Consider the following 18,073-nt stretch of genomic DNA (forward strand, 5'->3'; position numbering starts at 1 on the left):
GTTTAGGCTAGGGTTTTTTTTTTTTATTTTGTGGGGGCTTTTTTTATTTTCATAGGGCTCTTAGATTAGGTGTAATTAGTTTAAATATTTGATCATTTATTTTTTATTTTGTGTAACTTAGTGTTTATTTTTTGTAACTAAGGCCTAGATTTAGAGTTGGGCGGTAGCCGTCAAAACCAGCGTTAGAGGCTCCTAACGCTGGTTTTTACCGCCCTCTGGTATTTGGAGTCAGTCATTAAAGGGTCTAACGCTCACTTTCCAGCCGCGACTTTTCCATACCGCAGATCCCCTTACGTCAATTGCGTATCCTATCTTTTCAATGAGATCTTTCTAACGCCGGTATTTAGAGTCGTGTCTGGAGTGAGCGTTAGAAATCTAACGACAAAACTCCAGCCGCAGAAAAAAGTCAGTAGTTAAGAGCTTTCTGGGCTAACGCCGGTTTATAAAGCTCTTAACTACTGTGCTCTAAAGTACACTAACACCCATAAACTACCTATGTACCCCTAAACCGAGGTCCCCCCACATCGCCGCCACTCTATTAAAATTTTTTAACCCCTAATCTGCCGACCGCCACCTACGTTATCCTTATGTACCCCTAATCTGCTGCCCCTAACACTGCCGACCCCTATATTATATTTATTAACCCCTAATCTGCCACCCCCGCTATCGCTGACCCCTGCATATTATTATTAACCCCTAATCTGCCGCTCCGTACACCGCCGCTACTTACATTATCCCTATGTACCCCTAATCTGCTGCCCCTAACACCGCCGACCCCTATATTATATTTATTAACCCCTAATCTGCCCCCCACAACGTCGCCTCCACCTGCCTACACTTATTAACCCCTAATCTGCCGAGCGGACCGCACCGCTACTATAATAAAGTTATTAACCCCTAATCCGCCTCACTCCCGCCTCAATAACCCTATAATGAATAGTATTAACCCCTAATCTGCCCTCCCTAACATTGCCGACACCTAACTTCAAACATTAACCCCTAATCTGCCGACCTGAGCTCACCGCTACTCTAATAAATTTTTTAACCCCTAAAGCTAAGTCTAACCCTAACACTAACACCCCCCTAAATTAAATATAATTTAAATCTAACAAAATAAATTAACTCTTATTATATAAATTATTCCTATTTAAAGCTAAATACTTACCTGTAAAATAAACCCTAATATAGCTACAATATAAATAATAATTATATTGTAGCTATTTTAGGATTAATATTTATTTTACAGGTAACTTTGTATTTATTTTAACCAGGTACAATAGCTATTAAATAGTTAAGAACTATTTAATAGCTAAAATAGTTAAAATAATTACAAAATCACCTGTAAAATAAATCCTAACCTGTTACAATTAAACCTAACACTACACTATCAATAAATTATTTAAATAAAATACCTACAATTATCTACAATTAAACCTAACACTACACTATCAATAAATTAATTAAATACAATATCTACAAATAAATACAATGAAATAAACTAACTAAAGTACAAAAAATAAAAAAGAACTAAGTTACAAAAAATAAAAAAATATTTACAAACATTAGAAAAAAATTACAACAATTTTAAACTAATTACACCTACTCTAAGCCCCCTAATAAAATAACAAAGCCCCCCAAAATAAAAAAATGCCCTACCCTATTCTAAATTACAAAGTTCAAAGCTCTTTTACCTTACCAGCCCTGAACAGGGCCCTTTGCGGGGCATGCCCCAAAGAATTCAGCTCTTTTGCCTGTAAAAAAAACCATACAATACCCCCCCCCAACATTACAACCCACCACCCACATACCCCTAATCTAACCCAAACCCCCCTTAAATAAACCTAACACTAAGCCCCTGAAGATCTTCCTACCTTGTCTTCACCATGCCAGGTTCACCGATCGGTCCAGAGTCTTGATCCAAGCCCAAGCGGGGGGCTGAAGAGTGACGTCCATCCTCGGGCTGAAGTCTGGATCCAAGCGGTGGCTGAAGAAATCCATCATCGGGCTGAAGTCGGAAGTCCATCATCGGGATGAAGTCTTCTATCAAGCCGCATCTTCAATCTTCTTTCTTCTGGAGCGGAGCGGAGCCATCTTCTTTCCAACCGATGCGGATCCAACCTCTTCAACCGACGCCTACTCGCCGAAAGAAGGTTCCTTTAAGGGACTTCATCCAAGATGGCGTCCCTCGAATTCTGATTGGCTGATAGGATTCTATCAGCCAATCGGAATTAAGGTAGGAAAATTCTGATTGGCTGATGGAATCAGCCAATCAGAATCAAGTTCAATCCGATTGGCTGATCCGATCAGCCAATCAGATTGAGCTCGCATTCTATTGGCTGATCGGAACAGCCAATAGAATGTGAGCTCAATCTGATTGGCGAGTTAATAAGTGTAAGGTTAGGGGTGTTTAGACTCGGGGTTCATGTTAGGGTGTTAGGTGCAGACGTAGGAAGTGTTTCCCCATAGGAAACAATGGGGCTGCGTTAGGAGCTGAACGCGGCTTTTTTGCAGGTGTTAGTTTTTTTTTCAGCTCAAACAGCCCCATTGTTTCCTATGGGGGAATCGTGCACGAGCACGTTTTTGAGGCTGGCCGCGTCCGTAAGCACCGCTGGTATCTAGAGTTGCAGTGGCGTTAAATTATGCTCTACGCTCCCTTTTTGGAGCCTAACGCACTGAAAACCCTGCCATTCTGTTAACTCTAAATACCAGCGGTATTTAAAAGGTGCGGGGGGAAAAAAGCACGCGTAGCTAACGCACCCCCTTGGCCGCAAAACTCCAAATCTAGGCGTTAGTGTTTATTATTTTGTGTAACTTAGTTGTTAGTTTTTTGTAACTTAGTTGTTAGTTTCTTGTAACTTTGTAATTTTTAATAGTAGGTTTAAATTATTTGAGTAGGATTAGGTTTTTAAATATATAATATAGTTAATTTAATTTGTAGTTTAATGTAATTTTAGTATAACAGTTAGGGTAGATTAATTATTAGTTTAATATAGTTTAATGTAATTTTAGTATACTAGTTAGGGTAGGTTAATTAATAGTTTAATATAGTTTAATTTAAATCTAAAGGTAAGTTTAAATTTATTATAAGATAGGGATGAGTTAATATTTAATATAAAGTTAGTGGGTTGTTAGGTTTAGGGGTTAATAGGTTAATTTAGTTTATGGCGATGTGGGATGTTTAGTAAGTGGTAGTGATGTGGGAGGCCAGGGGTTTAGGGGTTAATAACTTTATTTAGTTGCGGTGGGCTCCGGGAGTGGGGGGATAGGGGTTAATACTTTTATGTAAGTGGCGGCGGTGGCGGGGCGGCAGATTCGGGGTTAATAACATAATGTAGGTGGCGACGGTGTAGGGGGCGGCAGATTAGGGGTTAATAACATAATGTAGGTGGCGGCGGGGTCAGGGAGCGGCGGGATAGGGGTTAAACAGTTTAGTATAGTGGCGGTGCTTAGTGACAGTATATAAATAAAGCTGTGAAAAAGCTGAATAGCAGCGAGATTGATGACCGTTAGTTAACAACAGTCCACTGCTCATTGCCCCGTACTTGGTGCGCGGCTTTTTGACACCTTTTTTGTTAAATATGGAGAGCGTATTCAGGTCCGCAGCCGCGATGTTAGGCGAGCGTATTTGTTCCGTCGAATGCAAGTAAAAAGACGGCTTGATAAGTAGGCCTCTCTATGTATGCCATAGAAACAGCAATCATTTTTCTATTAGGTAATTCATTGATGGCTAGGGAACTTTGGATATATAACCCTCTTTAGAAAGCAGAGAGACCTCTCTTTAAATTGAAGGTATGTTTGATTATTACAGTGGCAATGGAATAATTTCACGTTACATTAAGTATATGGAATATAAATACGTTGTGGTAGTATTCCCATCTCATCCCCACAATCCCAAGAAGTAGTATAAGATCCCTTTTTATAATATCCTTTGTGTCTTTATATCCTAGGTTATTACAATACAAATCACACGTATCATAAAGCCGTGGCAATATCTTTTGGGGTGTGGTAACTATAAACTCTAAGTTATGTATATAGTATCATAAATATTCAAAACTATATTTAAAAATAATAGCATAGTATCCTAGCAGACTACTGCTTACCCATGAGGTGGTAATAGATTGTTACTGTCTGTGTGTGTGTGTGGGGGGGGGGGGGGCAGGTGACCACAGCTAAATATTAAAGCTACAGTGAGTATTGTTATTACCTAGACCAAGCTTTATACAATGTTTTAATCCATCTTCTCATTCCTTCACCTTTCTTCTTGCTCTGCATAGAGCTCCAGACACAAATAAGAAACAAAACCTACCTGTAAATTTAGGACAGCTGGCACAGCACCCCTTACAACCTTCAAGTGGCATACACCTTACTCTGATTGTATCTCTTTATGTTTTCTTGGTTACCAGTATATGTTTAGGAGCCATTTACTTGCATAGGGAAATACCACAAAACTAACAATATATTAACATTTTTTTTACATTAATGAATATACATTTTCTGTCAAAACTGTAGAAAAACTGTTTGGATTACAGTAAAGGGAGGAAGTATAAATTAAAGGAACATACCACTCCAAATGTTTTATTGTTTAAAAAGATAGATAACAACTTTACTACCCATTCCCCAGCTTGCACAACCCACATAATATACTTAATATAATAGCCTTTAAACCTCTACATTTCTGCCTGTTTCTAATCCCCTACAGGTTGATTTTATTAAGTGCATTTTATTAGCTTTTCAAAACAAGACAGTGCTAGATCATGTGGGCCATATAGATAACACTGTGCTCACTCCGGTGGAGTTACAGATGAGTCAGCACTGATTGGCTAAAATGCATGTCTGTAAACAGCACTGAGATAAGGGGGCCGTCTGCAGAGACTTAGATACAAGGTAATAACAGAGGTAAAAAGTATATTAGTATAACTGTGTTGTTTATGCAAAACTGGGGAATGGGTAATAAAGGGATTATCTATCTTTTTAAACAATAACAATTCTCGAGTAGACTGTCCCTCAAAATTAGACTTTCATGATTCAGATAGAGAATGTAATTTTAAACAACTTTCCAATTTACTTCTGGTATCAAATTTGCATTGTTCTCTTGGTATCTTTTATTGAAAAGTAAAACTAGGTAGGCTCATAAGAGCTCAGAAGTGTGTACGTGCCTTTAGTACTCTATGACAGCAATGTTTTGCAACATTATTTGTAGCTGTTTTATACAAAGTTGCAAAACACTTTTGTCATAGAATAATAAAGACACGTGCACACTCCTGAGCTCTTATGAGCCTACCTAGTTTTACTCTTCAATAAAAGATACCAAGAGAACAACGCAAATTTGACAACAGAAGTAAATAGGAAAGCTGTTTAAAATTGTCTGCTCTATCTGAATCATGAAATTTAATTTTGAATTTACTGTCCCTTTAAAGCTTTTATAATGCAGATCCTGTGTGCAATTAATAAATGTATATATACCTACATTAACAAGGAATGTTAGCTTTTCTATTTCCACATTCGGGACACCTAATCCGATATATTTAAGTTTCTCCTCTGCCTCTCGTTGTTTAGTTTTGATTTGATTCTCCAGGGCAGGTAAAGTTTTCTGAAAAAAGTAAAAGATCTATAGTTACGAATGATATATGGTATAAATTAGCTTTTTAATTTTAAAATTGACATTAAAAACAAAATAAACGCTAGATAAAATGTTTTATTTAAAGCAAAGATTAGCATGAAAATAGTAAGTTCTCTTGAGGGGTCAGGCAGCAACAGGTGTTAGTCTTTTTAACCCTCTATTGTTCAAGCTTTCTAACATTCTGATATTCCAGACCAGCATTAGCCCCAAAGGACCATGATTCTATCAAAATAAACGCCTAGATTACGAGTTTTGCGTTAACACGGGTGCAGTGCTAATGAGCAGTTTATGCTCACCGCTCACCTGCAGACAGCGCTGGTATTACGGGTTTTTAGAAACCCGGCGTTAGCCGCAAAAAAGTGAGCGGAGAGCAAAATTTAGCTCCACATCTCACCTCAATACCAGCGCTGCTTACATTAGCGGTGAGCTGGCTAAACGTGCTCTTGCACGATTTCCCAATAGGAATCAATGGAGGAGAGCCGGCTGAAAAAAAACCTAACACCTGCAAAAAAGCAGCGTTCAGCTCCTAACCCAGCCCCATTGATTCCTATGGGGAAACAAAAGTTATGTCTACACCTAACACCATAACATGAACCCCGAGTCTAAACACCTCTAATCTTACACTTATTAACCCCTAATCTGCCGCTCCGGACACCGCCGCCACCTACATTATACTTATGAACCCCTAATCTGCTGTCCCCAACATCGCCGAACCCTACATTATATTTATTAACCCCAAATCTGCCGTCCCCAATGTCGCTGCAACCTAACTACATTTATTAACCCCTAATCTGCCGCCCACAACGTCGCCGCCACTATAATAAAGTTATTAACCCCTAAACCTAAGTCTAACCCTAACCACCCTAACTTAAATATAATTTTAAAAAATCTAAATAAAATTTCTATCATTAACTAAATTATTCCTATTTAAAACTAAATACTTACCTATAAAATAAACCCTAAGATAGCTACAATATAACTAATAGTTATATAAAATATAATAAAATATTATTATTATTTTGTAAGAAAAATAAGAGTGAGAGCCACTATATTTACATATATTGTATTGCCTACATTATTTATCTCCCAACTTACTGTTAGTTCACCCTGAATATGTAAATAAAACTGCTTGAACGTCTTTGTTAGGTAATTAATCAGCGAATTTGTTTTTAATTGTACAGCTAATCAGCCCTGTGTGGTCCCTTTAGATATTGCATGACATGTGTGCTGCCTTATGATCTATGATTACGGCAATATAACGCTGAAGTGCGTCAAATCTTCACTATTTGCTGTATTTTTTACCTTGGGCTATTAGCCCCAATAAAATTGTTTTTTTATTCATACAAATGCCGGACTCTGGACTTGTTTTCTAATTGCTGGGCCTATGAATCTTATCTGCCATCAGTATCTATGTTTCTATGTCAGGTCTAATATGCAAGGTAGCATTCATGGGAGACAAATAGGTAGAGGGCCCTGCCAAAAGTTGCACTCTCATGAAGATGATCTACAAAACAGCTGGGCTTGCAAGCTTACATGCTAAGGGGGTTAAGGGGAGGAAAAAAGGAGGAGAGGAACAGAGGTAAAAAAAAGTTAGTGTATATTGTATGGGTCCCTGAACAGTTGTGTCTTTAAGAAGTACTTGAAACTATAAAAACTAGGGGACAGACTTGTGGAGTGAGGCAGAGAGTTTCACAAGATACGGGCCAATCCGGAGAAGTCCAATAGAATGTGAAGTGGTAGCAAGAAAGGAGGAAAGAAGACAATCATGAAAAGAGCGAAGGGGGTGGGAGGGAGAGTATCTGGAGACAAGGTCTGAGATATAGGAGGGAGCAGTGTTATTGAGGGCCTTGGATTTTGTATTTTATTCTGGAGGTTAGAGGAAGCCAGTGAATGGATTAGCAGAGAGTTGCAGCAGATGATGAGCGGCGTGTATGGAAGATCAGCCTGGCAGTGGCATTCATTATGCATTTTAAAGGAGATAGACGGTAGCTAGGAAGACCAGAGTTGCAATAGTCAAGGCTGGATATGATGAGAGAGTGAATTCAAGTCTTAGTTGTGTCTTGTGTGAGGAAGTGGTGAATTTTGGAGATGTTTCTAAGGTGAAAATGGCAGGAATTTGCCAAAGACTGGATGTGGGGAGTAAAAGAAAGATCTGAGTCAAGTGTGACCACAAGACATCGGCATCTATTACTATAATATTTACTGGTTAGAGAACTAAAATACTCAAAATCGTGTCAAACTATAATACTTACATATTACATGGTGCAAGTAAAAAGTAAATATTCTCAGTATGAGCTTAATTGGAAGGTTCCTGTTGTGGAGCTGGCTGGACTGTACAGGTCAAGGAAGATGAGGGGGTAGGGGGGGAGTGGTTGGGTTGGTTCCTTGTGCGGGCAGGCCAGGTGGTTTGGGAAGTGAGTGGAAACCAAATGGGTGACTGCATCAGAATACAGCTACAAATGTTTTCCAAATGCCTCTATTTAGCTTTTTGAAGTTAAAGGGACAGTCAAGCCCCAAAAAAACTTTCATGATTTAAATAGGAAATTTAATTTTAAACAACTTTCGAATGTACTTTTATCACCAATTTTGCTTTGTTCTCTTGGTATTCTTAGTTGAAAGCTAAACCTAGGAGGTTCATATGCTAATTTCTTAGTCCTTGAAGACTGCCTCTAATCTGAATGTATTTTGACCACTAGAGGGCATTAGTTCATGTGTTTTATATAGATAACATTGAGCTCATGCACATCAAGTTACCCTGGAGTGAACACTGATTGGCTAAAATGTCTGTCAAAAGAACTGAAATAAGGGGGCAGTTTGCAGAGGCTTAGATACAAGGTAATCACAGAGATAAAAAGTGTATTTCTATAACAGTGTTGGTTATGCTAAACTGGGGAATGGTTAATAAAGGAATTCTGGTGTTGACTGTCCCTTTAAGTAATATAGGGCTAGACTACAAGTGGAAAGCTAATTTATCGCACATCCGCAAATGGGCAAATAACCAGCCATTACAAGTTGCTAGTTATTACTACCGCAAGCTCGCAATTAGTGCTCAGAAAATTAACCAGAGATCAGATCTCTGGATAATCTTCTAAAAGTGCCCCAAGTGCCCTCAAAATAAAGGGTATTATAGTTTTTAATTAAAAAAAAAAGGTAGCATTTTTTAAAAATAAAAAAACAACATATGTGTGTGCATGTGTATGTATGTGTGTGCATATGTGTGGGTGTATGTGTGTACATGTGTATGTATGTGTGTGCATATGTGTGGGTGTATGTGTGTACATGTGCATGTATTTGTGTGCATATGTGTGGGTGTATGTGTGTGCATGTGTATGTATGTGTGTGCATATGTGTGGGTGTATGTGTGTACATGTGTGTGTATATGTGTGTGCATATGTGTGGGTGTATGTGTGTACATGTGTGTATATGTGTGTGCATATGTGTGGGTGTATGTGTGTATATGTGTGTGCATATGTGTGGGTGTATATGTGTACATGTGTGTATATGTGTGTACATGTGTATGTATGTGTGTACATGTGTGTGTATGTGTGTGCATATGTGTGGGTGTATGTGTGTGCATGTGTATGTATTTGTGTGCATATGTGTGGGTGTATGTGTGTACATGTGTATGTATGTGTGTGCATATGTGTGGGTGTATGTGTGTACATGTGTATGTATGTGTGTGCATATGTGTGGGTGTATGTGTATGAATGTATGTATGTGTGTGCATATGTGTGGGTGTATGTGTGTACATGTGTATGTATGTGTGTGCATATGTGTGGGTGTATGTGTATGAATGTATATATGTGTGTGCATATGTGTGGGTGTATGTGTGTACATGTGTATGTATGTGTGTGCATATGTGTGGGTGTATGTGTATGAATGTATGTATGTGTGTGCATATGTGTGGGTGTATGTGTGCACATGTGTATGTATGTGTGTGCATATGTGTGGGTGTATGTGTATGCATGTGTATGTATGTGTGTGCATATGTGTGGGTGTATGTGTGTACATGTGTATGTATGTGTGTGCATATGTGTGGGTGTATGTGTGTACATGTGTGTGTATGTGTGTGCATATGTGTGGGTGTATGTGTGCACATGTGTATATGTGTGTGCATGTGTGTGGGTGTATGTGTGTACATGTGTGTGTATGTGTGTGCATATGTGTGGGTGTATGTGTGTATATGTGTGTGTATGTTTGTGCATATGTGTGGGTGTATATGTGCACATGTGTATGTATGTGTGTGCATATGTGTGGGTGTATGTGTGTACATGTGTGTGTATGTGTGTGCATATGTGTGGGTGTATGTGTGCACATATTTGTGTATGTATATATGACAGTGTGTGTGTTCATGCTTGTAACAATTTTTTCAAGTTATATGAAAAAAGTGGATATTTGCTGGTTTCTTATAGGGACAGTCTAGTCCAAAATAAACTTTCATGATTCAGATAGGGCATGTCATTTTAAACAATTTTCCAATTTTCTTTTATCACCAATTTTGCTTTGTTCTCTTGGTATTCTTAGTTGAAAGCTTTGCCTAGGAGGTTCATATGCTCATTTCATATGTGTGGGTGTATGTGTGTACATGTGTGTATATGTGTGTGCATATGTGTGGGTGTATGTGTGTGCATGTGTATGTATGTGTGTGCATATGTGTGGGTGTATGTGTGTACATGTGTGTGTATGTGTGTGCATATGTGTGGGTGTATGTGAGTGCATGTGTATGTATGTGTGTGCATATGTGTGGGTGTATGTGTGTACATGTGTATGTATGTGTGTGCATATGTGTGGGTGTATGTGTGTACATATGTATGTGTGTGCATATGTGTGGGTGTATGTGTGTACATGTGTGTGTATGTATGTACATGTGTGTGTATGTGTGTGCATATGTGTAGGTGTATGTGTGTACATGTGTATGTATGTGTGTGCATATGTGTGGGTGTATGTGTGTGCATGTGTGTGTGTGTATGTGTGTGCATATGTGTGGGTGTATGTGTGTACATGTGTATGTATGTGTGTGCATATGTGTGGGTGCATGTGTGCACATGTGTATATGTGTGTGCATATGTGTGGGTGTATGTGTGTACATGTGTATGTATGTGTGTGCATATGTGTGGGTGTATGTGTGTACATGTGTATGCATGTGTGTGCATATGTGTGGGGGTATGTGTGTGCATGTGTATGTATGTGTTTGCATATGTGTGGGTGTACGTGTGTACATGTGTGTGTATGTGTGTGCATATGTGTGGGTGTATGTGTGTACATGTGTGTATATGTGTGTGCATATGTGTGGGTGTATGTGTGTACATGTGGGTGTATGTGTGTGCATGTGTGTGGATGTATGTGTGTACATGTGTGTGTATGTGTGTGCATATGTGTGGGTGTATGTGTGTACATGTGTGTATATTTGTGTGCATATGTGTGGGTGTATGTGTGAGCATGTGTATGTATGTGTGTGCATATGTGTGGGTGTATGTGTGTACATGTTTGTGTATGTATATATGACTGTGTGTGTGTTCATGCATGTAACATTTTTTTCACGTTATATGAAAAAAAGGGATATCTGCTGGTTTCTTAAAGGGACAGTCTAGTCCAAAATAAACTTTCATGATTCAGAAAGGGCATGTCATTTTAAACAATTTTCCAATTTTCTTTTATCACCAATTTTGCTTTGTTCTCTTGGTATTCTTAGTTGAAAGCTTAACCTAGGAGGTTCATATGCTGATTTATTAGACCTTGAAGGCCTCTTTTCTGAATGCATTTTAACAGTTTTTTACCACTAGAGGGTGTTAGTTCATGTGTTTCATATAGATAACACTGTGCTCATGCATGTGAAGCTACCTGGGAGCAAGCACTGATTGGCTAAACTGCAAGTATGTCAAAAAAACTGAAATCAAGGGGCAGTTTGCAGAGGCTTAGATACAAGATAATCAGAGGTAAAAAGTATATACTGTACATATAACTGTGTTGGTTATGCAAAACTGGGTAATGGGTAATAAAGGGATTATCTATCTTTTAAAACAATAAACATTCTGGTGTAGACTGTACCTTTAAAAAAAATGGTAAACCGGTATCAGTGATAGTTATTGAAACTAAATGTCCACTCCCGCACTGCAATGACACAGCTCGCTAAACGAGCTTTTTTCCTATCCTTAACATTGAGTTGAGTGGACTAGTAATTAATCAGATTGACAAACACATATATAAAAATATATTAGATTTGCATTGAAACTTGTAAATAGAATTTTATGCTAAAAGTCTAAGAAATGATTAGCCTTAGAGTACTCACAATAATATGTGCCACAAGCTCATTAGTGAGTTTTTCCGCTAGAAAAGGCATTGTAGCATATCCTTCTTCCAAAAGTGCACTGGAACACAAATAATGGTTATTAATATTAATATCAATTTGTAAACACAGATACTTTATTGAACTACACACATAAAAAAATGAGACCTGTTTAAAATATAAGGGCCACATTATGAGTGGATCGCTAACAGATACGTGCGAGCAATAAGGGACTTATCACGGATGTTTGCGCGTATCATGTTTTCCACTCGTATTACAATTTGAAAGTAAACACGATCACTTTAGTGCAATTGAAGTTAACGCTTGTCGGGATATCGCGTCCTCAGAGCTCTGGTTAACTGTTTCACGAAACAAAAAAGTGTCACAAAACACATTAAAAATACATTACAAACTGCATTTACACTCATAATAACACTATCTGATGAAATTATTTTTAAAAAAAAATTGTACAAAAAAAGTTATAAGGGCTCAAAGATATGAGATCTCAGGTGTTAGAAAAAGAGTGTTATACGGTGGCCCATATTTATCAAGCTCTGTATGCACTGTCGGATCAGGTCCACAAGACCTTTGATAAATAGGGGCCTATGTATTTACTGTAAATATTTCACATTCCAATGTTCTGAACATAGGGGAATATGTTCTATGTATTTATAAATAGATATTTATATATATATATATATATATATATATATATATATATATATATATATACATATACTGTATATATATATATATATATATATATATATATATATATATATATAATATATACACTAGTGTTAATGTTCCCCTCCAAGATCCTTCCCTAGCATTATTCCCCCCCTCCACTCTAGGATCACCCTGTACCTCTTCTCCCTCCTCCCCCCTCCCTCCTTTAACCTCCATGCCGCTCTTAGCATAATTTTTTTCTGTAGTGTAGCAGTCCCACCTGCTCCCGCCCCCCTTCAGCGATGGGCCGTCCACCCGTTTCCTTCCTAACCCTCCCACGCCACCACCAATCGCTCACCACCACTGCCCGATGCAAGACTATTTCTGCACTGCTTGACAACCAGCGTCGTCCTCGCATCTGCGCTGGCTGATAAGTGGTTAAGATCAGGTATGTTTGTCTCACAGTCCCTAATGCGCATAACTGCGTCAGACAAACATACTTGGCCTTTTATTATATAGGATGATATATATATATATATATATATATATATATATACAGTATATAAAGCTATTTATTATATATATATAATCATTGAAGAAACGGATGCACTCGCCAGGATTCCTTATATCGTCACCTTTTTAATAGTAACGTTTTGGGGTTTTACCCCCTTCGTCAGACACGCCAAAAGTGATTTCTTTGATGATTGTTGATTTCCTTGGAAGCACCCTGGGTAGTTGGTTTAATGTTTTGTGAGTGCTGGCCCATCTTTATTCTAAATATACAGGGGTTATATATATATCAATGGGGAGAGCCGGCTAAAAAAAAGCCTAACACCTGCAATAAAGGAGTGTAAAGCTCCGTAACGCAGCCTCATTGATTCCTATGGGGAAAGAAAAGTTATGTTTACACCTAACATAAACCCCAAGTCTAAACACCTCTAATCTGCCGCCCCTGACATCGCCGACACCTACATTATACTTATTAAGCCCTAATCTGCTGCCCCCAATGTCGTCGCTACCTACCTACACTTATTAACCCCTAATCTGACGCCCCCAATGTCGCCGTCACCACTATACTAAAGTTATTAACCCCTAAACCTCTGGCCTCCCACATCACTAACACTAAATAAATATATTAACCCCTAACGTAACCCTAAGTCTAACCCTAACACCCCTAACTTTAACATAATTCAAATAAATCTAAATAAAAATTACTATTATTACCTAACTAATTGCTATTTAAAACTAAATACATACTTACATATAAAATAAACCCTAAGCTAGCTACAATATAACTAATAGTTACATTGTAGCTAGCTTAGATTTTATTTTTATTTCACAGCTAGGTTTGTATTTATTTTAACTAGGTAGAATAGTTACACAAAATAAAAAAGAAATGATCAAATATTTAAACTAATTACACCTAATCTAATAGCCCTATCAAAATACCCCCCCCCCCCCCCAAATAAAAAACCCTAGCCTAAACTAAACTGCCAATAGCACTTAAAAGGGCCTTTTGCAGGCAATGCCCCAAAGAAATCAGCTCTTTTACCTGTTTACCTGTAAAAAAAATATATAAACAACCCCCCAACAGTAAAACCCACCACCCACACAACCAAACCCCCCAAATAAAATCCTATCTAAAAACCTAAGCTCCCCATTGCCCTGAAAAGGGCATTTGGATGGGCATTGCCCTTAAAAGGGCATTTAGCTCTTTTTCTGCCCAAAGTCCCTAATCTAAAAATAAAACCCACCCAATAAACCCTTAAAAAAACCTAACACTAACCCCCGAAGATCCTCTTACAGTTTTTGAAGACCGGACATCCATCCTCATCAAGCCGGGAGAAGTCTTCATCCAAGCGGCAAGAAGTGGTCCTCCAGACGGGCAGAAGTCTTCATCCAGACGGCATCTTCTATCTTCATCCTTCCGACGCAGAGCGGCTCCATCTTCAAGACATCCGGCACGGAGCATCCTCTTCATACTGTCCCAGCCGTACACTGAAGGTTCCTTTAAGGGACGTCATCCAAGATGGCGTCCCTTGAATTCTGATTGTCTGATAGAATTCTATCAGCCAATCGGAATTAACGGTGAAAAAATCCTATCAGACAATAGGATTGAGCTCGCATTCTATTGGCTGTTCCAATCAGTTACTATGGAGGTGGCACATTTATTACTGTAGCACCCCTACTTCTTAAAGGCACTAACAGCGATACCTTTACAAGGTAGATTTTTTACATATTCTATGCTACAGCAGGACAAGGAGAATGATAAATAAGAAAAGTAGGAATAAGTTAATATGATATCCTCTGCCATCTCCACTGTGCAGCCACTGATACAAGCTAAGGTTGCTAAAAAAACTGTCACTTAATGACCAAGGACGTACCCTGTACGTCCTCAGGGGTTTCAAGCGGTGGAAGCGATCATGATCTCTTTCAGCCTCTTTCGGGGTATTGCAGCGATGTCTTGATATTGAGGCATTGTGCAATACCCTTTTTTCAACAACCGATGCAGAGAGAGCCACTCTGTGGCCCTCTTTGTATCAGCCAGCAATGGTGCCGATCGTTGGTGGGTGGGAGCCATTGCAGGGATGTGGATTGGCGGCCCATCGCTGGAGGATATCCAGTGCATTGGGAAGAGGAGGGATCACACACGGGGCTCCGGGAGCGCGCACGGGGGCGGGAGTGGGTGGGACAGCTACACTATGTAACTTGTGTAACGAGAAGGAGGGAGGGACAAATGTAGCAGACAGCTGCCAGTACCCAAGATGGCAGCAAATAGGTAGAGGGGGAGGGTAAGAGAGCTGTTTGAGGGGGATCAGGTAGGTTGGGGGCTAAGGGGGGATCCTACACTGCAGAATATATATTTAAAAAAAAAAAACTTTCTGCCAGTACTTAAGATGGCGGGGACAATTGTGGGGTGGGGGAGGGAAGAGAGATGTTTGAGAGGGGTCAGGGAGGGATCAGGGGGTGGGATGTGTCAGGTGGTAGGCTGATCTCTACACTAAAGCTAAAATTAAACCTACGAGCTCCCTACAAGCTACCTAATTAACCCCTTCACTGCTGGGCATACTACAAGTGTGGTGCGCAGCGGCAGTTAGCGGCCTTCAAATTACCAAAAAGCAATGCCAAAGCCATATATGTCTGCTATTTCTGAACAAAGGGGATCCCAGAGAAGTATTTACAACCATTTGTGCCATAATTGCACAAGCTGTTTGTAAATAATTTCAGTGAGAAACCTAATAATTCAAGTGCGCTAAGCCCAAAATGAAATATGAATATTTCACATTCCAATGTTCTTCACATAGAATATGTTCTATAAATATATATATATATATATATATATATATTGCATAAACATGATTTTTCATGTATTTAGCTACTTGACTACAAAGGGCTCCAAAGCAGTTATTTATATGTCTATATATGTGTACATATGTATTTATGTGTTAACATATATAAATACATAAATACACAAATTCACATTTACACACATAAATACACATATTCACATATAAATACACAGGTATATACATACAAATATATACATGCACATATACAGTATACATACACATATACAGTATACATACACCTATATACATACAAATATATACATATATATATATATATATATATATATATATATACATACACATATTTAGTAATGTATATGTATGTATCTCTATGTTAAAGCCCTTTGCAGCCCTTGTTTTCTAACACCTGAGACCTCATATCTTTGAGCCCTTATAACTTTTCAATGCAATTTTTTAAAATATTTTTTATCAGACAGTGTTATTATGAGTTTAACTGTTCTGTTAAAGGGACAGTCTACAACAGAATTGTTATTGTTTTAAAACATAGATAATCCCTTTATTACCCATTCCCCAGTTTTGCATAACCAACACAGTTATATTGATATACTTTTAACCTCTGTGATTATCTTGTATCTAAGCCTCTGCAAACTGCCCCTTTTTTCAGTTCTTTTGACAGACTTGCAGTTTAGCCAATCAGTGCCTGCTCCCAGATAACTTCACGTGCACGAGCACAGTGTTAGCTATATGAAATGAACTAACACCCTCTAGTGGTGAAAAACTGTTAAAATGCATTCTGAGAAGAGGTGGCCTTCAAGGTCTAAGACATTAGCATATGAACCTTCTAGGTTAAGCTTTTAACTAAGAATACCAAGAGAACAAAGCAAAATTGGTGATAAAAGTAAATTGGAAAATTGTTTAAAATTACATGCCCTATCTGAATCATGAAAGTTTTTTTTGGCCTAGACTGTCCCTTTAAATGTATTTTGAATATGTTTTGTGCCCGGTATTTGTCTTGAGTAACAGCTAACCAGAGCTCTGAAGTTGCACTTACCCAACGCACGTTAAAATTGATTGCGCTCAAGCGAATGCATTTACTTTTAACTCATAATACAAGCGTTATTTTTGTTGTTTGCAAAAAGCTGCAAAATACCCTATATCCCTCGCGTGCTAAAGTTAGTGCACCACTCGTAATCTACACCAAAGAAATGATAAACAATTATTAATTTTTAAAGACTTCATCATAAGGCAAATCACAAGAAATGATTTACAATAAGTTATGTGTTGGGGCATCCTTTTGCACTTAGTTGTTATTTTAACTTAGTCAGTTAGTTAGTAATTACTTTTGATGCCCTCACACACTCTGATCACTATTTGAAACCACAGGATTATTTTTATACTTACTTTCCAATTCCTTCTTTTTAATAATTATAAAATAATAGATTGTTATCACCCCTATAAATTAGCAAAATGTCTTTTACTATGAATAAGCAATATAACACCATAGCACTCAACATTCCCTTAAGGCTTTTTGGGACAGGGTTGAAAGGGGTGTTGTGGACTGTGGATGGAACTTTGACAAAAAGGGTGTGTCCTGTGTGGACTGTAGCAGTCCCTAAAAACTTTATTTGAAAAAGCAGGAATCTAAGCTAAGGAGACGGCCCATTTTCTCTTCAGCACCCTGGATAGCGCTTGCTGATTGGTGGCTACATTTAGCCACCAATCAGCAAGCTGTACCCAGGTGTTGAACCAAAAATGGGCCAGTTCCTAAGCTTACAATCTTGCTTTTCAAATAAAGATAGCAAGAGAACAAAGAAAAAAAAGAATCATAATAGGAGTAAATTAGAAAGTTGCTTAAAATTGCATGCTTTATCTGAATCATGAAAGAAAAAAAATCTTTAACCTTACCTTTTAACAAAATCTTTAACCTTACAAAAAAAAGACAAATTCTATCCAAATCTTTTTTTTAAGGCAAAGGCTGTTGAAGTTGAAAAGTAGAAAAACATGGGAAAATGTACTGGAAATTTGATTTCTGATGGAATACCAATGTGATATTGTGGTCAGTAGGTTATCATAGAGATTGCAAATAAATTAGTATCAATTTAAATTTTAAAATTCTCTGAAAAACTACGACCTAGATTACAAAATGTGTGGTACGTCTTTACCGCTAAAAAATTGGCCTCTGAGTGC

General features: G+C 38.2%; 1 protein-coding gene across 1 annotated transcript in view; it reads right to left on the minus strand.

The window, feature by feature from the left end:
* LOC128652910 (interferon-induced GTP-binding protein Mx1) overlaps positions 1 to 18,073 on the minus strand; it is a 194,161-nt gene that overhangs the window by 90,558 nt on the left and 85,530 nt on the right. The window contains exons 7-8 of the mRNA XM_053705908.1: positions 11,910 to 11,988; positions 5,468 to 5,590 (exon numbers count right to left, since the gene is read on the minus strand). Coding sequence (XP_053561883.1) covers positions 5,468 to 5,590; positions 11,910 to 11,988 — 202 coding nt within the window. The remainder of the gene's footprint in view (positions 1 to 5,467; positions 5,591 to 11,909; positions 11,989 to 18,073) is intronic.

Source organism: Bombina bombina, chromosome 3, assembly GCF_027579735.1.
Source record: "Bombina bombina isolate aBomBom1 chromosome 3, aBomBom1.pri, whole genome shotgun sequence".
Lineage (NCBI taxonomy): Eukaryota > Metazoa > Chordata > Amphibia > Anura > Bombinatoridae > Bombina > Bombina bombina.